This window comes from Zingiber officinale, chromosome 1A, assembly GCF_018446385.1.
Source record: "Zingiber officinale cultivar Zhangliang chromosome 1A, Zo_v1.1, whole genome shotgun sequence".
Taxonomy (NCBI): Eukaryota; Viridiplantae; Streptophyta; class Magnoliopsida; order Zingiberales; family Zingiberaceae; genus Zingiber; species Zingiber officinale.
In genome coordinates this window covers 27417463-27437710 of record NC_055987.1, presented here as the reverse complement: position 1 = coordinate 27437710, position 20248 = coordinate 27417463, and the positions used below count along the sequence as shown (strand labels likewise).

The following is a 20248-nucleotide window of genomic DNA, read 5'->3' as shown; positions in this document are numbered from 1 at the left end:
CGACGGTTCTGAAGCATGAACCATAACTGTCTTGAGCGGTTAAGGTTAAGGGTCGACCTGCCAGGAACCGTCGAACCGACAATTCTGAACTGTCGAACCGTCGGTTCCAAATCATGGTAAGGTCTAATATAAGGTTCCGCGAAAATAGGCGAAGGTATAATTTTATTTTCTTACGTGAAGGCAACTTTTCTTCTTCTTCTAGCTCTTTTGCTTTCTAATGCATGCATGCAAACCTCACATCTCAGTTCGTCACGGACTTGACCGTCAAAGAGGATAACACCAATAATATTAACTCTCATCTGACAAGCTTTGCTTTGTAAGACACCGAGAGCGGACGCACCGACAAATCGACATCAATCACATATCCGAGCAGTGACAAAGGGCGCCATCACTAGATACTTCTATATTTTTTTATATTTTTATATACACCATCGATCCAACTAATCAATAATTAAAGAGTCGACCTCAAAAATATATATAATTATTATCTACATCAATTTAATGTGTTTTTTCCTCTTAAGATCACAAAAAAAATCCAAAAAGACAAGGACATAATTATCTTCTATAATTTTTTTCACATTTAACTTTAATCAAATGAGATTAAATATTATTTTTAAAATACAGGAAGAAAAATACTACTTGATAAAAATTATAGAAGAGTTAAAGGTATTTTTCCCTTTATTTAAAAAAATACATTACTATTCTAAAGAATGATATAGATAATAAAAAATAACTAATTTTTAAAATATATATCAGGCAATAAAGGGAATATGGATCAATTATTTTTAGAATGGTTTATTGATGAATAAATAATAATTTTCATAATAATAAAGTCTCTCTAAATGAAATATTTTTTGTGATCAAGTTAGCTTGCACAATGTCCAGATCAGAATGTTCAATATATTACAACTAATAAAATTTATATTATTTCTCATTTTAAATTATTGTAAATTTTAAATATTTTAAAACTGTCGTACTAAAATCCTCCAGAAAACTGATGGTAGCTTCTCCATTGTTGGAATCGATTCAACTACAGTTCGTCAAAGCCTTCTTCATCTCCTTCATCTTCAATCCTTTCCAAGTGTGTCCTCCAGATCTCCATCTACGATTCCAACAAGAGAAAAGTCAAAATATTTATATGTATTTTAATCATGTTATTTCTAAAACGATGTTCATGTGAGTCATGATATCGAGAAGCTGTGTCATCAAAGCATGTATTCAGACAATCTCTGTTCTCAAATAAGTAGAAGCATGTAGATTGTAGAATGCTCTTGATGATTTTGAGAATATTAAGGCTAAATAACTCCTCAATAGAAAGTTTGAAGGTAATTTTGTACATCTTTCATAGGAATTGAAAAACTGAAACATAGTTAAATAACTACGAAATTCAAATCTAGCTAAGTGTTATGAAACTAGTTTGTGTAACAAGAGAAGAAATTAAACAGCAATCCAGAAGAAAGAAAATGTAAGAAGAAAAAAATAGTGAGTGAAAAAAACAACAAAGCAAAAGAAATTGAAAAAGATTTCTGTATCAGCTAACTACGACATGGCTGCATCATTTTGGAGCATAAGCTCTCCTACAAGTTTATAAATAGTAGGCTATCAAAAATAAATAAATAAATAAAAGGAGGAACTGACTTATAATTTTTGTTGTGCAGCAATTACCTGGGCATCAGAAAACCTCAACTGTTCAGCAATAAACAGAAAACTTCCATCGCCGGACTTATCCAATTGTGAATCTTTGTTTATCTCATCACGACGGGTTGCATTCACTAGAAAACCGTGGTCTACTAGAAGCCTTTGTATCTTGTCTTGTCTATTATCCTGCAATGAAAAAAGAGAAACAGACTGATGTGACTACGATTTAGGTATTCAAACATCTAGGCACATACGAACAAACTTGCTATGAAAAAAAAATATACCTTTGCTTCAATTTGAGAGCTTTCCACTGCCAACGAGGTAGGAAATTCTCCTAGGAAAATGCTTCCTTTCATAGCTGAACAACTTACAAGGGATAATATATCTATCAAGTTTGTCGTAGTTGACATGGGAAACCCCTAGAGAATCAATATCACTAGAAGTTAATCAGAACGTCTTAATTAGAATACAAAAAGGTCAATATTGAAACTCAGAAACCATCAAGAGAGCTGAAGATCACATGATGGCATAATTTGAAAATACAAGGTGGATATACTCTCAAAATCAAGGAAAGCAAGTGGTTAATTTATGTGTGTGAGTGAGCGTGCACAGCAAGTCAGGCGGCATGAAACTAAATCATGATCCACCCCTCATTCTTCTGTTTCCCAAAGTAGGATATGTGAAATGTACATAGGGTTTGGAGAAATAGCAAAGTTCAAAATTCATCTGAATGGCCCATAAACCATGCTATGTTTTCTTTCTCCTGTTTAAATATTAGCTTCTGCATTCCGTTTAGTAATATAACATTTATGCATTTATGTATTGTTGATCCTGTACTTGCATGTTACTACTCTTGTTATCCTGTGTCATTAAGTACTTATGTGCTTCGAGCCTCATCTTGCATACAATTCATTGACTGAAATGAGAATCATGCCAATTAATTTTTTTTACTATCAGAGTGGTTGTTCCTAACCATGGGGGCTAACTTGGAACATGGCATCCTTTTGCATCCAAACTGCTTACGAGATATATGTACCAAGTTTGTCATAGTTAAAATGTGGACCCCCTACAGGATCATAGGAACATAGTGAGCTGTCATTAAAGTAATTAGCATGCTTCAATTAGAATGCACAAAACAACAAAAGTCTAAATATAAAAACTAAGGGGGTGTTTGGTTAAATGATGGGAATGGCTATGAGTATGAGTTTGATAGTAGGGTGGAATGGGAATAGGAATGGAAATGAAACCCATCAAGTTATATGGGTTTGGTTGATTTCCATAAATCTAGTAATCATTCCCAAAATGTCATTCCCAAACCCATAATCCAAACACTATCTTTTATTATCATTCCATTCCCTCATTCCCAAATCTATCAACCAAACACCCCCTAAGAAATCATTGAGGGAGCTGAAAATCAGAATGAAAGTCAATTAATCTAATACACGATTGACATGTTTTCATAATCAAGAGAAGCTAATGGGTAATAGACGTGTGCACAGGCACTCACCGGAAAAGCAGTCTAATTAGAGTAAGTTATTGGTGGTATGAAACTAAATCAAGATTAACCCTTCATTTTATTCTCCAAGGCCAAGAAATGTAAATAGGATTCAGGAAATAGTGATAGGTTCAAAATTTACCTGAATGGCCCATAAACTCGGTTTATTCCCATTGTAACCCCTTTCACACAACGCTAACTGCAGATCTGTGGATTCTAGAGGAACATGGAGCAAGATACAGTTTCTTGAAACTTTAGCTCCCGCTTCTATTACATCAAGGGGAAGAATGTTAGATGTTCAAAGAAAAAGTTATAAATCTTCAGTGCATTATAAAGGCAATGAAGCATAGATTATGTTATATAACTAATGTCATACTACAAAAGTAGGTGATTGAGTAAAGTCATTCTACTAAGGTTTCAAATATGAGTCCATGTTGGAAGCAGATCAAGGTTCAAATACTGATACGAGTACAAACACCTAGAACAAACTCCAAATAGTTGACATCATTAAAGAGGAGGAGGAGGAGGAGGAGGAGGAGGAGATGGTAGCATGGAGAAGTAAAGATGAGAGAAAAAAGAGGATGACATCAAGAAGATACAAAAACAAGGAAATAAATAAATAGGAAACCTGCTATTAACTAATCTGATTGATGCTGAGTGTTGAATGGTTCTTGTATTCATGTATGGCATCATATTGAATTACATGAGTATGATACTGTAAAAAAAATCATAAATTCTACTATCTGAATTTGCAACAACATTATGCAACTGTTCCTCCTATTAGAGATAACTGGCGGAAAATTTAGTAAGGTCTTAATTTATCCCGCACCATCTAATCTATTATTTGCTTGCAACATTATGCAAGTCCTCTTCTTAAACCAACAATTCTTGTCCTGACAGATAGGATTCTTAGTTGCTTAGTCTTCTTATATCAGCGAGTCCTGAGAATTCAATGCTATACCCAATCCTCCTAAAAGACAAAGGGTATCATTTGAAGCTTCCAAAGGGCATCCAATACCATTTGAAGTGTTCCACCTCATAACTAGTGGTGGATCAGGATTTATTAAAAGTATATATGGAAAGTTGGAAACCGAAGTTTAGATGTACACGATCAATGTTACTATAAGTTCATCGTAGCTTCTAGTGAGAAACTAGATGATTAGGAAATAAAAAATCAACCATGAACTAGTCTTTTGTTGATTTGACCAACATGGAGAGAGATGTCTAGTGAAACAAACAAAGATTATATGCTTGTCTCTGTTTACTATTGATGTTATGGAACCAGTACCTGGTACTCAGTATAGTATCAAGATCTAAATTTTATAGAAAAGGCTGGAAAAAATAATAACACCAACCAAATAAAATGAATAAGACTAAAAACACATATGCAAATGAGTTAATGTGGTTAGGCGAATAACTCACGTCCACATATCCACTAGAAAGACCAATGGTGCATGAAGATCTATCAATAAGCCTTCACTTGCTGACCAAAATTAATACCCAGGCCTCAATTTATATCCAAGAGGAAACTTTGGGGGTTGCATGACTAGTAATGTAGGACAAAAAAGCTCTAAAAGAAAACAACCACATATGATAACATACGCAATCAAAAGACTCGAGTCACATTTGACAGAGGTTTTTAGAAATGAATGAAAGTCATACTAAATTCGGTACATGAAAATAAACACATACCTTTGAGTTTTTGAGATGCAATATTGAAGACACTCTGTGGAGAGATTTCAAATATGACAGAAGAGCGAGGCCAATTCAGCCTGTAAGGCCGGGTGTCCATACCATCTGTCAATAAAACAATCTATATGGTGTAAGATGGCCTTGACTATTGCACATGATGGAAAGTGCTTATTTTATCAATATATCTAGATACCTGTCTAAGATCTTCTGTAGTTCCAAGCATAGAAAGCAAGTTATCGTCGATGAATTTTGTTGCCAATCTATATTGACATGGGTTAGGTGAATATTTGCTCTCCACATCATGATGGCTAACGGTGGAAGACAGAAGGCAGCTAGAATATGGATCAATGAACTGAGGATCTGCACGCATCCAAAATGAACAATATGAATAAAATATGGTTTCCTTCCAATTGGAACTGAAATGGAAATCTTACATACAAAGATGATTAGTAACTAAATGCTAGGGTTTAGAAAAGTGGAAACAATAACAAAGAGGTAAAACTACATCAAAAATTAACTTCCTTCCTCCAGTTGTATGCTCAACAAACTAAAAGAAGTAGGAACAACCCAGGAACTAATTAACTTGAAAGCACAAAATGCAAAACGCCCAAAAGTAGCTCAATAGCAATTCCGATTTCTGCTAATAGATGAGTCGTGTCCGCCACAAGAAAAATTCACGTCAAAGAAACACATTTGAGAAACACAATGGCAAAGGAAATACATTCATTAGTAGCATATGCACGAGAAACAGAAGAGAAAGAGAACCTGGTGAAGATGGCGACATGTATAATTTTGGTTTGAAGGAGGAAAAGAGAAGATTTTCAGTCACATAGGTTTATTGCGTCGACGCAAAACGGAAGAAAAACCATGTACCAGGACGGAGAGACTCCTGGAAACGAAGGAAAGCGGCACGGACAGCAGCCTCGAGGAGCGGGTCGGGGCGTTCGCCTCCCAGTCGGGCGGCGGCAGTTCTGCAGTTCCTCGACTGGCGTACTTCCGAATTCTTCCTCCACTCAAGTGAGATCGCAGGGGGGTTAGAGCGGACGGCGGAGGGTTCCGTAGTCGTTGGCGGTATAAAGCATCTCAACCTTAACCCTGCCATTCTTGCCGTCGATCCTCTTTTGTTTCGCGACGACGCGAACCAACAAGCTGAAAACAAGGATGGTTTTTTTTATTTTTTTAACCCATTTCCACTCCACTCCTATCCACTTTGCTCGTCGTGTATAGTGTCTCTACGGTATGCACCAAGTTATGCTGTCCTCGCATTCGTCGCAATTCCAGTGGTGACCGAAAGTTTCATTTTTTTCTGAAATGCCCAAAAAGAAATGATGGCGAATGGACGCCGGAACGGCTACGCCACTCGCGCCGTTGCCACCGCGTGAATTCTCCGATGCCGCTCGTTGCGCGGCGGCCCAACGAGTTTCTCCGCCAATCGCATCCAGCCGACGCCTTGGGCGCTCCGCCGTTGGCGACTCGGCTGGGTGCTGATGCGACCGTGACCTCGTTGCTTCCTGGCGTCTCGGTGCTCATCTGCCCACCGAACTCTCTGGCGCGTTTAATTTTGCGCATAGCAGGAGCGGTGGATTTAGAGTGACGACTCCGCGGACTCCGACCGAGATGGAGCAAATCGCAGCAAAGCTGGCCTCTTTGGTGCCGCCGCAGCCCCGCGATGAGCTCGTGGTGGAGAAGACCGGGGCGGAGAAGGGGAGGGAATCGGGGGAAGCGAGGAGGCGGCCTTTGGAAAGGTCGACGGTGGAAGTGAAGGGAGCAGGAGGGATCCTTGTCATCGGCGGACTCCTGGCTGCTGCCGCCGTCGCCGCCGGAGCCACCACCATCGCTCGCAGGGCGCATGCGCTACGCCCGCCGGCGAGCAAGAAAGAGTGGGTCGAGGGTTTCAACGGCGACCATAAGTGAGTTCATAGATTTGTTGGGCGTTTCGTATGCTTGCTCACGATTTATTGTTATTTCTTCCTGCAGATCGGAACAGAGCCAAATTGATCGATCCGTCGGTATCCCGGTAATTGCTATTTCGTAAATAGTGTGTTCTTGATTTAGTAAACATCTATAGTTTAAGGAAAGAATAGTTGCTGTTCTGTTCTGTTCTCTGTTTCCTAATAGTCTGGTTAAGAAGCACAAGGATTGAAGAACAATATAATAGTTACAAACTTATTAAACAGTACAACAAATCGCATTGTTCATTTGGAATTTTGTCATATAGGAGGACAATCGTGTTTCTGTCAAATCGAAGGACAATTTATTTGAAGATGATACTTGTAATGGCAGAGTGTTGGACATGGACCAAGTTAATGAGAAATTTTGCAGGAAAGTAGATTTGGATCTCCAGAATGGAATAGGAGAAGAAATTAGATCAAATGATGTTGTAGATGAAACACCTGGTGAAGAAGAAAATGAAGTAGCCTCACCTGGAGAAGCTGAACATAGTGTGAACCATCATGAAACTGAGCTGAATGAATGTGTACCTCCTGCTTTGGGCAATGAAGGAGGAGATGAGCCCTTACCAAAGCAACCACAATTTGATTTTGCAGAGGCAGATAATGGGCAATCCAACACAAATGAATTAATTCAATCAGCTGGCTTTGACATCAGCAAGCAAGTATGTCAGAGTGTGTGTGCTATAGGTATGAGAAGGTTTTGACATTTTTGGAAGAACCTAAACAGTCTCAGCTTGAGATGGCTGAGAGCAAATCCGATGTGCCCGGAGTAGTAGAGCCTTTGTCCTTCAAGGAAATGGCTGAACAACAAAAGGTTGAAGCATCACAAAGTGATCTTGCAGAAGAGGCAAATTCTCAGGACATTAGTGAACAGCAAACTGAGCAAGTCTCAGATGAATACAAGCGAGAGAAAGAAGATGATCTTGAAAAATATGAAGAGGAGATTGAAAGAAAGAAAGTGTCCGAATCGTCTTCTAAAGAAGCAGCAGCAGAGGAAGAGGTGAAAGAAAAGAAAGAGGCAGAGGCATCTCCACAACAAGGAGGCAAGGAAGATGATGCGGTAATGATGAAGGGTTTCATCCCGCTGTTACGGTGAAGGTCAAGGAAGGTCAAAGTCAAGACGGTCAACAGGGAACGATATCGGTCGGTCGAACGAATCATGCGGCGACCAGGGAGTAAGCTCTGACCCACTGTCTTTGACACAAGGAGCAATGCAACAACCGACGTTCAAATGGCGCGCAGAAGCCGATTCGAACGGCTACCCCGAACGGCTACCCCGCTCGGTCTAGCAACAGACTTGACATCATCACACGGACAGTGGACTTCCGGCCGAGCGGCTATTCCGCTGGACTCAGCAACAGTTCACGCGGACAATAGACTTTCGGCCGAGCGACCATCCCGCTCGGCACAGCAGCATAGCATGTGAACAGTACACTTCCGGCCGAGCGGCCATCCCATTCGGACCGACAACATACAGCACGGGAATAGTGGAATTCCGATCGAGCGACTGCCCCACTCAGCCCACTAATAGACACAACACACTATCTCTCGACATCCTTTTGGAAGCTAGTGATGTTGACAGACGGTATGGTTAGACAGAGGATCGTACGGCGGAAGTTTCCACTGTCACTTCAGAGATATGCTCGGCTTGTTAAAGTACTTTGTCAGGGACAATTTATTGACACGTTTTTTCAGAAAAAATTTTAAGATGCATGCTCACCTTGGGAAGTGTGCACGCGCGCTACAAGAGCTTTATACAAAGGGGGATCTAAGCATTTGTGGAGGTATGCGTTACATGCGATATTTATTGTTGCACTACGGTTTTCGTTGCTTCTTCTCCTTTTTGCTTCAACGGAGACTGACTTGAGCGTCGGAGGGTCATCGTCGGGGACTTTTTTCCTGCCCCGGCATTGACGCTGCTTGTGTTGCATGTCGGAGCAAAGTCCATAGGAGGTCAATAGGAGCGTCACATCTCCAGCATCCATCTCATCGACTTTCGGACAGGATCAGAAGAGATCGAAGATAAGACATTGAAGATAAGAAAGAGGATAAATCATCCCTTGAAGCAGAAGAAATTGAATAAAAGAAAGAGGCAGAGGCATCTCCAGAAGGAAAAGAACATGAAGAAGAAGATGAGAAAGATATCGATACACCTCATGAAGCAGATGAAAAAGATGGACATGAAGAAGTGACTGAAGAAAAGAAAGAGTTAGAGTCGTCTCTTGAAGGAGAAGGAGAAGGTGATGGAACCCATAGCAATCAAACTCATCCTCACATAATTCATTCTGAAGTCAGCACATGCAGAAGAATTTTCTACAACGAAGGAAGCCATTGAGAAGAGACAACCTGCGTCATTTGCTCAAGAAGAAGATGGATCCAAGAACAATCAAATTCAAACTAACATAGCTGATCTTCAACACAGGGCTGAAGGGCGGTCTATAGTGAATGAAGTAGAGTAAATGGGAGAAGAAAGCCAAGAGTCAGACTCATCTCCTGAAGCAGCAGCTCAAATGAGAGAGGACGGATCAGGTAGTGCTAGAGTTTCTTCTGCAAGATCAAATGAAGCAGCGATCGCGCCATCAGAGGTAGTTGAACAACCGGAGATTCTACTGCTCAAAGTGGAGTCGAAAATCTTGAGTGACTCCTTCATAACATCAGGAAGAAGTCAAGGATGAGGTGCATGTAAACGAGGCAGAAGAAAAGCAAGAAGAAAGCATTATATGCAGAGATAAGATCCCAGATAAATTGGTGCGTGCAATTAAGGCAGAAGAAAAGGAAGAACAAAGCATCATCGGGAGAGAGAAAACCACAGAAAATATAGTACAACAATGGTTAATGGCAATTATCAGAGAGAAGGCACTCGTGTTGGAGAAATTCTTGATGGATATTCCTGACAGATTGTTGGTGGGTTTCCTGGTAATGGCACTAACCATAGTGCTGCTTCAGTACATGCCAGACCTCTGTCACGGCTCTATCACACGATTTCTCCGTCCGAAGATAATTCACCGGAAAATTGAGGTGTACTTTTATGCTTTAGAATTACGTCAAGGACTAGTTTTTGATTTCGTTCGAGAATCATGTACTTTCTTCATTGTCTACTACAATTCTCGATTAGAGCTATGTACTACTTCAACGTTTAAGTACCTCAAGAGTTGGATACTTCATCTGGAGACTGCGCACTAATAGGTTGCGCTTCCAAGCTGCTCAGAATCGCCGCCACCTGGGCAATCGCAGGACGCGTCTTCCGGCCGTTCCCGACGCACGCCGCTGCCACCTTCATCATCCTCAGCAACGACCGCACGTCCCTCGGCGCGGCCACCCGCGCGTCCAGTACCTCCCCTGTTCTGTCCTCCCTCATCAGCGCCAGTGCCCAATCCGCCAGCCTCCCACCGTTGCATCTTCTCCCGCTCAACAACTCCAGCAAAACAACCCCGAATGCATACACGTCGTTCTCCTTGCACGCGCCGCCGCCTTCCCAGTCCACGTATCCCTCCATCTCCCTCGCCCTGTCCACCGCCTCCATTAGGAAGCTGAGTCCGTAATCGCAGACCCTGGAGCAGAGCCCCGCGTCCACCAGGATGTTGCTCGGCTTCACGCACCCGTGCACGACGCCCGGCACGCTGGCGTCGTGGAGGTGCTCGATGCCGCGCGCCGCACCGGTCGCGATCCGGAGGCGGGCCGCCCAGCCAAGGACCGCGCTCCCCTGTTTAAGGTAGTGCTCCAGGCTGCAACTGGTTTCTCCCACGAACTCCGAGATGATGAGGCGCTCCCCCGGCGCCTCGGAGAAGCCCAGGACGGGCACCACGTTAGGGTGGTGGCACGCGTACGAGAGCGACTTCATCCGCGAGGAGAAGCTCATACCGGGATTGCCCAGCACCAGGTGGTGATGGATGCGCTTCACGCTGTAGCCGCGCCCGCCGTCGGCCTCCTCAGCCTTATATACGGTCCCCAGCCGGCCACAGCCCACCACGCGCGAGCCATGGAAACCGGCCGTGGCGGTCTCCATATCGCTCAGCTGGTGGAAGTGCGCGGCTGGGAGGATGGGACCCGACGTGCTGGCTTTGCCTTCGCCGGCTGCCGGGTCCACGGCGGCGAACTTCTTCCGGCAGAGGACGTAAAGGACAGCCACGAGAGCCACGAGAACGAGACACAGCAGCGCAATAGCTACGTCAATGGCCGACCGATCAATGTTCGTCATGTCGTCTTGATTGGAGATTGAGAAGCTAAGCCAAGACGACAGGGAGGATTTAAGGAGATAATCTGGTCGGATTTGGCTAGCGTTGAAGATGATCTCAGAACAAACAAAATATTTTTGCCTACATTCAAGTTAAAAGTACTGGAGCAGGTGGCCTGGAGAAGAGCTGGTCGGCATGTGTTGTCTGTTACGTTGGTGCACCAAACTTGGAAGACATCCCGGAACATGAAAGAGTAGCTCCAGTTTGATTAAAGAGCTTGTCTCGTTCTATCACCAAATGTACTGCTTCATTTGGATTTTTCTGAATATATATGATGGAATATATTCGGTGGTCTCAGCCAATGGTGATTAAGTTCCTTATATATATCAGCAAGGAATGAAACTTTAAAGATCATGTGGGTAGTGATATACATATATAATGTATAATTCACGATGGGTAGAACAGTGGAACTAAGATCTGATAGTGCAAGCATGACGTCGCACTTAAGCTTTGGTTGGTTCAACAACCTACAACTAAAATACATTTGAACAAATAGATATGATTCTGAAATCGATTAAGGTGGTGAGCTCGAGATATGATTCTATTATTGGCTCGATAAAGACTTCGTACTATTCTGTGAGGTAATGAGTATTAGTATTGTATTAGAAAAAGAGTCTCTAGCGTTAATCCTTTGACACTCAAATTAATGATCAATTTTAGGGAAGAAAGTAGTAGTCGTTAACTGTAACAAATAGCGTGCGTAAATAAGAAGTATCACATTCCTTCACCTGTAAATGGAAACCTCTTTTATAATGTCAATATTGTATTATGCATGCATCTCAAAGCATTAACATGTCAAAACTTTCCTAAAAAAGAACATGTCATAAAGTGTCCTGACACATTTCGTTAAATGAGCACGCAAACCACTGTGATTTGACAAGTTGGAAGCTTCTAAAGGACGATTTGCCAGTAGGATATTCTATGTCTTTTCTGACACAAACTTCCAAAATAGTACGATATGATAGGTATCTAGGTTCCGCTGTAGGCCGACCTACCGCCATTTAGTTGGGAGATGACCACCTCGGCCTTACAAGACGTTATTACTGATTTGTTCTTCACTTGGCCCATCATGTTGTTGAGGAGGTACAATATATCCGATCGGCGATGCGAGGTCTGCTCGACCGACATATCCAGGTCAGCGGTTCTAGGTCCGCCTGACCATGTAACTTTGACCGCTTGACTTTAACCTCCATGTTAGTTGGTCCTCCCTGTTTTGACTCGCTTTTTAGGGGGGGGCACCTTTATCACCGTATGACAAACCTCCACCTCAAGTCTAGTTAAAGGAGGCTGTAAGTCCAATTGACTGGACACTTAGTATTTTTTGTAGCTCTCATTATCGACCGGGAGCTTTGTTGTCCGATGCTCAGCTTACACAACTAACACCCTTATTTACAGCTCCTAAGGGAATTCTTTTCTCCCTAGTTGGAAGTCTCTGACGCCACTCAGCTCGAATGTTAGCAACACTTAGTTGTTTATTATCTCCTTTCTCATATCTTTCCCGAGCGGCCTCCCATCCTCATAGTGCCCTTTAATTATTGTTGATATTATCTTGATTTCTTGGAAATCAATCTTTAAGTACTCTATAGTAGTTTTCATGTGATCAACTAAGTCAAGTTAGGTCTTCTTATATTTTAATGTTGTGTCTAAGTGTGCAAGAACTTAGGAGCACAAGAAGTTGAGTGAAAGATGCAGCTAGCGAGAAGGACGACATGAGAGAGAGTCGATGGACTCGGTGCGTCCAAGAAATGAGGTGCTGCGAAAGAGTACACTAGCGGATGAGAAGGAAGCGCGTGACAATTTCGAGGGACGAGAAGCCGGAGCGGAAGGTTTCTCGAAGGTCGAAAAATGAGTTCGGGTGAGCCCTGATGATTGAAATCACCCAAGCGAGTAGAGCCAGAGCGAGAGCCCGAACAAAAAAAGTCAACAGGGAAGTTGACTTCGGTCCAAGCACACGGATTACCTAGGCGCTCTCGGGGCGCCTCACTCAGCAAGGGCCGTATATGTTGGGACCTTAACGTCCGCTAGAGGGGGGTGAATAGTGTCTCATCCAACACGTTGCTTTCTACAATGGTTAGTACACACAGCAGAATACAAAAATAAATACTAACAAGAGAAAGCAAACCTAACACGTAGATTTAACATGGTTCGGAGATAAAGCTTCTACTACACGGTTGTCCGTAAGGTGGACGATCCTTATCCGTCGGTGGATAACTCCTCGAAAAACCTCCGGCTAGCTAAGCTCCTTGTCGGTGGAGAAACCTCGCCACAAACACTTAAATACAAGTACATCAATCACATGAGGGCTTGGGAGACTTTAATAGGCTTTAACCAAGTTTATTTTGTCAACTTGTCCAAGCACCCCAAGCTCTATTAAATAGAGCTCGAGAGAAAAACACCAAGTGTTTTCCTACCACCAGTTGACTGGTACAATCACCAGTCAACTGATCCTAAGTGAAATTCAACTGTTATAATCTAACGATCGACTACCAGTTGACTGCTACAGTGCACTAGTCGACTGTTATAGTGTACCAGTCGACTGCTACAGTACCTACTACAGTACCGGTTGACTGTTATAGTGTCTGTTTGACTACTATAGTGTCGAACGACTGTTTTCGCAGCCGTCGGCCACAGAAATACTTTGTGCCCTACCTCAGTCAACTGGTCAAACCCTAACCCTAGGATTTGACCCCCCCCCCCCCCGAGTACATTCACTAAGCATTTGTGCTTGTTCGACCAACCTAGACCTAGCCTCCTCCATCAGCCTCGCGTCCCTCGGATATCTCTCCATCCTTCATGTCTTGCCTTCTGGAGCTTCCTTCGGCCTTGTCCTTGTTGTCGGGTCTTCCTTTGCCAAGAGACTCCTCACCTTCGGGACTTCATCCATTGCCAAGTCACACTTGGACTTACGTTGTCAAGACTACATGCTTGGACTTACACCGCCAAGACTCATCCTTGGACTTTCCTCCTTTGCCAAGATTACACTTGCACTTTCCTTGTTGTACCTATATCCTGCACACTCATAATGCATATCAAATATAACAATAAACCTAACTTAAACCTTTGCCCAAACATCAAAACCTAGGGCACCTAGATTGCTCCAACAATATCAACACCGTCCGAGAGCACAAAACCCTTCCAGGAGCCTAGACAAAAAAGTTTATTGAAACTCAACGTGTTGTGATCCGTTGCGACCTGGATAAAATTTTATCCATGTCTAGGTGCCTGGAACCCTTCTAGGCACCTTGATCAGGGCTATAAATGCAGCCTTGATCTCAGAAGCTAAAAACAACACTTGTAATCAATTCTTTTCCTATTTAGCTTTGTAATTCAGTGCTTCAATTACTGTAAGAGGCTTCTCCGCCCAAAGAAGACTTTAGTGAGCTTTCAATATCTTGAATTAGCAATCTCCTGATTGCAAACCAAGTAAATCTTGGTGTATCTTTCTCTCTTTAATTAGTTGTTTAAATTTTATTTATGAAAGTGTTAGTTTTAATCAAGCTGTAAAGATCGAGAAGGAAGTTCATTTTTTTATGCAGGGCAATAAGTGGTATCAAAGTTAGGATGCTTCAGAAGGACTAACCACCAACCAAAGCACAAGAGATGGTCGGACCAAGTATCTACCCATCGAAGTTCAAGGGAGAGTTCGCGATTTGAAAAAGAAAGATGGAGGTATTCTTCAAAACAGATTTTGAAGAGTTCTTATGAGAGTTGTGGTGATGTTTCTCCACCAACAAGGAGCTACGTGAGCTAGCCAGAGTTTGTCGGGGACTAATCCACCGACGAATAGGGATCGTTCACCTCAAGGACAGTTGTGGAATAGGAGCCCTAATCTTCGAACCACGTTACATCGACGTGTATTAGTTTGCTTTTCTTTCTTAGTTTTTGTATTTTCTTTAGTGTTTGGCTTGTTTATTATGTATTATTCCGTTGTGCAAGCTAACATACGTAGGAAGCTATTGATTTGGGGGCGTCGTTCATTCAACCTCCCTTCTAGCCGGTCGCAAGATTCCCTATAGTATTTAGTCACTCCTTTGACCTACTTGGACTTCCCAACATCAGGTGTCCGATTAACCTTGACCCACCTGGATTTCCACGTGTGTAGCTTCACTCACCAGGTCTTTGCATCTACATAGCTTCACTCACTAGGACTTTCCATCTGCCTGACTTCACTTACCATGACTTTCCTACTGTCTGGCTTCACTCACCAGGACTTTCATCTAGCTTCACTCATTAGGATTTTCCCACTGCCCGGTCTCTCTCATCGGGACTTTCACTTGTCTAGCTTCACTCACTAGGTCTTTCACCTATCTTCACTCACCAGGATTTCCCAACTGCCTATCTTTACTCACTAGATCTTTTCACCTGTCTAACCTCCAGTTAAGACTTTCCCAGTCAAGTATCTGGTTAAATTTTTGACCTACTTGACTCTTCTTCTCATCTAACTGATCAAACCTTGACCAGAGGGGAATTGCACCAACAATCTCCCCAAACGGACGATTACTCCTGCAATCTCCATATATTGTCAAACATCGAGACTCAAACTTGAGTCAACTCAAGTTTAGTCAACCTAGTCAACCTTGACCCAGGGGATATTGCACCAACATTAAATCCAAACATACTATACACACATAAGATCAAATAGATACAAGGCATAGCAATGTCACATGGATAGGAAATTGGTAAATCTATGAGTTTTATATCAATTCACATCACAATTACTTCATTAATTTTAAACAAGAAATCTACTCTATAACTAGAAGGAAAGAATCCAAAGACAATGAAATTGAAAGTATCAAAACTCGATCAAGATAAAAAAAGGGAGAAGAAGCTTATTCGATGTGTTAAGGGATCTTTGGATCCAATCCAAACTTCTTGATAGATGGAGATGCAGAATTCAGCTTCGGATCATCCAAGAAAGCACTGAAGAAGTCGAAATCTCGCCCAAGTTGGATCTCTCAAAGAGAAGAACCTTCCTCCCCTTGAAAAGGACAAGAGATCCCCTTAAATAGAGATGGGCACGACCTTGGCACAACCCATGCCACGGCTGTATGACATCCACACAGCCAAGGTTTGCTTGGGCTTTGGACCAGTGGTACGGCCGTGTGAATTCCACACGGCCATAGTCAGCTTCAGCTCTAGAAATTCCACACGACCGTGTGGATCACACGGCTGTGTGTTGCTCCTTCTTTGTTCTAGTGACACAATCGTGTAAAATCCACACGACTAGGTCTTGTTTCTTCTTTGTTTTGTGGCACGACTGTGTGGGTTTACACGGTCAGTGTCTTCTCCTCCTCTAGCATGTGACATGGTCGTATGGATTCCACACCGTCATACCCTTTTTCTTCGTTTGTTCTTCGAGTCATTTTGAAGCATCATTTTCGATTTAAAAGCACATTCTGTCAATAAAAAAATACACAAACAGCGGATTGCTAATAAAGAAAAGTAATTGTGCTAAAAATATGATAAGAGGTGTAAAAATACATAGATCAAACACAAATAAAATATATAAATGTGCGTTAGAATATGCATAAAAGTGTATATAATCTACGTACATCAGTGAGGTATCTCCTCTCAAGAGATTTCAATCAGCTGCTGACTGATCGGACCATCAAGCTATTAGGCTATGACATTGATGGGACTCTCAAGCAGCTAAAAGAGAGAGGCTATCTTTCCACCATGGTTCCTCCAACCTTCATCAAAAGGCAGAACATTTTGGAAGTACTCCCGGACGACGTTATTATCGATCTCGCATAGTATTTTCATTTAAGTCTACTAGCAATTTCCTATAAAAGTTGAGCGACTCTGTAAAAACCTTCTAAGTCTGATGCAATATATGTCTGTTCTATGCCTTAGAGCTTTCATTCTATGGATGCACTAGTTTATAATTATACTTCTTTCTATCTTTTAGACTTAGCTTCCACACTCTACTCAAGTAATACTATAAAGAACTTCTTCCATCATAGTGGTCTTCTGGGTTTCCAGGAGGGTTTTCACACTTAACAACGGGAGCAAGTTTGCTAGTAACCCAACTGTTTGGCCTGACTCTCTAAGACTTGGTCATGGAACAAGCCTTTTTATGAGACGGTCAATTAACTTTCTTAAGCATGAGAGCATGCTCACTTATAATTCGGTTGAATAGAGCGAGAGTTTAGGACACTTGGCGTGAGAGCATGCTCGCTTATAACTTAGCCAAACGACGTAAGAGTCTAGAACACTTGGTGCGAGAGCATATTCACTTATAACTCAGTCAAACGACACCAGAGTCTGGGGCACTTAGCATGGGAGTATGCTTACTTATAACTCGGCTGAATGACACTATACTCTAGGACACTTAGCACAAGAGTATGCTCATTTATAACTCGGCCAAACAACGCGAGAGTTTAGGACACTTAGTACGAGAGATGTTTGCTTATAACTTGGTCGAACAACGCGAGAGTCTGGGACACTTGGCGTGAGTTATAAGCTTGCTTATAATTCAGTCGAACGTCATGAGAGTCTGAGACACTTGACACGAGAGCTAAGCTCACTTATAACTCAACCGATCGGTATGAGAGTCTGGGACACTTGGCACGAGAGCTAAGCTCGCTTATAACTCGACCGAATGGCGTGAGAGTCTGGGAAACTTGGGCACGAGAGCAAGCTCGCTTATAACTCGGTTGAACGATACAAGAGTTTGGGACACTTGGGGGCGAGAGCAAGATTGCTTATAACTCGATCGAACAATGCAAGAGTTTGGGACACTTGGGCATGAGAGTAATTATAACTCGGTCGAACGGTGCCAAAGTCTGGGACACTTGGCACGAGAGCTTAGCTCATTTATAACTCGGTCGAATTACACGAGAGTTTGAGACATTTAGCGTGAGAGCTAAGGTCACTTATAACTCAGTCAAAAGTCATGAGAGTCTGGGACACTTGTGCATGAGAGCAAGCTCTCTTGTAACTTGGTTGAATGATGCGAGAGTTTGGGACACTTGGCACGAGAGCTAAACTCACTTATAACTCGGTCGAACGGTACGAGAGTTTCGGACACTTGTGCACAAGAGCAAGCTCGCTTATAACTCGGCCGGATGGCGTGAGAGTCTAGGAAACTTATGCGTGAGAGAAAACTCGCATATAACTCAATCGAATGGCACGAGATTCTGGATACTTGGGTGTGAGAGAAAGTTTGCTTATAACTCGGTCGAATGACTCGAGTGTTTGGATATTCAATTATTTTTTACTTAAACCTTCATGCATTCATGGAACAATAATTTTTACAATTTACATAAATTTTACGCAAACTTACTACCCGATCTGATAGGCTGTAGATGATTTGCGCTCCATGGTTGGTCCATGTTTCTTCCATTTTCATCTTGTAGATGATAAGATCCCGAGCTGAGCTTCTGTATCACTTTATATGGTCTGTACCATGGAGGCTCCAGCTTGTTGATGTGGCTATCCTGTTTGATTCTCTTCCATACTAAGTCATTGATCTTAAAGGATCTTGGAATAACTCTTCTGTTATAGTTCTGTTTCATTCTTTGTCTGTACGCCATCAGCCAAGCGGCTGCTTTATGTCTGATTTCTTCTACTAAGTCCAGCTCCATAAGGCGTCAATCAGAGTTTTCCTCGTCATATAGCCATCTCTGATTGGATTCAACACTTATTTCCACTGGTACTGTTGCTTTTCCTCCATACACCAAGTGGAATGAAGTTATATCAATGGCTTTTTGGGGCATTGTGTGGTACACCCATAACACACTCAACAGCTCATCGACACAATGCCCCCCTAGTTGGTCGAGTCGGGTTCTAAGTCCTATGATAATCTCTCTGTTAGTGACATCTGCTTAGCCATTGCTCTAGGGATATGTCACTAAAATGAAGGTCTGCAGAATATCATAACTTGTACATCGTTTTTAAGTCTCGGTCCTTGAAATTGTCTTCCATTATTAGAAACTTATGAGGAATGTCGAACCAACACATAATATTTTGCCACAAAAATTTGATAATCATCTGTTCGATTATCTTAGCGAGCGGCTCGACTTCCACCCACTTAGAGAAGTAATCCACGGCTATGAGAAGGAATTTTCTCTGATCGATCACTAGGGGAAAATGTCCAATAATATCTATGCTCCACTAGTCAAACGTTCAAGAGACAATTATTTTCTTCAATAGGTAGGTGCGGTATGTTTTGATGTCTCTGACAGGATAGGCTAGTGGCCACAGTCTGAGCTATGTTTACTTGTAAGGTGGGCTAAAAATATTTAGCCAATAAGATCTTTCGGGCCAATGAACGACCGCTTAGATGATTGACATAAGAACCTTGATGTACTTCCTACAAAATGTATTGGATGCCCTCCGATCCGACACATTTAAGCAGTGGCCTGGAAAAGACTCTCTTGTATAAATGATCTCTTATAAGCGTGAACCAACCAGCTCTCTTTTTTATTAGCCGAGCTTGTTCCTGGTCTACTAGTGTATTTCTCGATCGGAGGAATTCTATCAAGGGTGTCCTCCAATCACTTTGCACTTCTATTTCAACCGATCTTTTGATATGAGCTACCAACAATACCTACTCGATCGGCTTGTCCAACATCACTGGGCTTAAAGAGCTAGCCAGCTTAGTCATCTTGTTCGCGTATTGGTTGTCCACATGGGGGATCTTCTACAATGTTACTTCTTGGAATCCTACCTTTAACTTGTCGAACACTTTGGCATATAATTTCAACCTCATATTATTTATTTCGAAGTTGCCTGAGAGTTGTTGGGCCACCAGCTATGCATCAGAATATATGAAAATTCACGTAGCTCCCACATACTTAGCTGCCTATAGATCAGCGATTAAAGCTTCAAATTTTGCCTCATTGTTAGTTGTCTGATAGTCCAACCAGACTGATAGTTGCATCCTATCTCCGCATGGTAATATTAAGAGTATCCCCACTCTGTTGTCTTGCCGAATAGACGATCCATCCACATAGACTTTCTAAGTTTCCTCTCGCTCAGGGTTTTGTATTTTCGTCACAAAATTAGCTAAGGCTTGAGTTTTGATGACCGACTAGGGTTGATACTGTATATCAAATTCACTCTAACTTTGTGGTTCACTTGATTAGCAGTCCGAATGCCTTTGGATTGAGCCGAAGTCGACCCAGTGAGTTGTTAGTTAACACGATTATAAGGTGGGAGAGGAAATAAATACGCAACTTCTGAGTGGCTAAATCCAAACCATACGCCAGCTTCTCGAGATTAGTATTGCGGTA

At 42.2% G+C, this 20248-nt stretch overlaps 3 protein-coding genes across 3 annotated transcripts; 1 reads left to right on the top strand and 2 right to left on the bottom strand.

The window, feature by feature from the left end:
• Nucleotides 1-822: 822 nt before the first annotated feature.
• LOC122021829 (O-methyltransferase 1, chloroplastic-like) lies at nt 823-6108 on the bottom strand. The gene is made up of 7 exons (XM_042579996.1): nt 5699-6108; nt 5019-5185; nt 4826-4946; nt 3276-3400; nt 1923-2057; nt 1666-1824; nt 823-1102 (listed from the first exon to the last, which is right to left on the bottom strand). Exons 1-7 carry the CDS (start codon nt 5925-5927, stop codon nt 1031-1033), a joined length of 1008 nt encoding a protein of 335 aa, XP_042435930.1. The 5' UTR covers nt 5928-6108; the 3' UTR covers nt 823-1030.
• A 334-nt stretch (nt 6109-6442) lies between these two features.
• On the top strand, nt 6443-9879 carry LOC122021837. Its single transcript, XM_042580008.1, has 3 exons — nt 6443-6735; nt 6803-6842; nt 7044-9879. The coding sequence occupies exons 1-3, from the start codon at nt 6443-6445 to the stop codon at nt 7479-7481; spliced, it is 771 nt and encodes a 256-aa protein (XP_042435942.1). The 3' UTR covers nt 7482-9879.
• A 43-nt stretch (nt 9880-9922) lies between these two features.
• LOC121997110 (serine/threonine-protein kinase-like protein CCR1) lies at nt 9923-10975 on the bottom strand. The gene has a single exon (XM_042551363.1). The coding sequence runs from the start codon at nt 10973-10975 to the stop codon at nt 9923-9925; it is 1053 nt and encodes a 350-aa protein (XP_042407297.1).
• Between the last annotated feature and the right edge of the window lie 9273 nt (nt 10976-20248).

What these genes read in the sequence shown, in the direction of transcription:
- LOC122021837 (XM_042580008.1), top strand. Translation starts at nt 6,443, where the DNA reads ATGGAGCAAATCGCAGCAAAGCTGGCCTCTTTGGTGCCGCCGCAGCCC. An exon ending in GGTTTCAACGGCGACCATAA is followed by an intron (nt 6,736 to 6,802) that starts GTGAGTTCATAG and finishes TTCTTCCTGCAG; the next exon opens with ATCGGAACAGAGCCAAATTG. An exon ending in ATCGATCCGTCGGTATCCCG is followed by an intron (nt 6,843 to 7,043) that starts GTAATTGCTATT and finishes TTTGTCATATAG; the next exon opens with GAGGACAATCGTGTTTCTGT.
- LOC121997110 (XM_042551363.1), bottom strand. Translation starts at nt 10,975, where the DNA reads ATGACGAACATTGATCGGTCGGCCATTGACGTAGCTATTGCGCTGCTG.
- LOC122021829 (XM_042579996.1), bottom strand. Translation starts at nt 5,927, where the DNA reads ATGGCAGGGTTAAGGTTGAGATGCTTTATACCGCCAACGACTACGGAA. An exon ending in CCAGGAGTCTCTCCGTCCTG is followed by an intron (nt 5,186 to 5,698) that starts GTACATGGTTTT and finishes GGATGCGTGCAG; the next exon opens with ATCCTCAGTTCATTGATCCA. An exon ending in GCTCTCAAATTGAAGCAAAG is followed by an intron (nt 1,825 to 1,922) that starts GTATATTTTTTT and finishes TTTTCATTGCAG; the next exon opens with GATAATAGACAAGACAAGAT.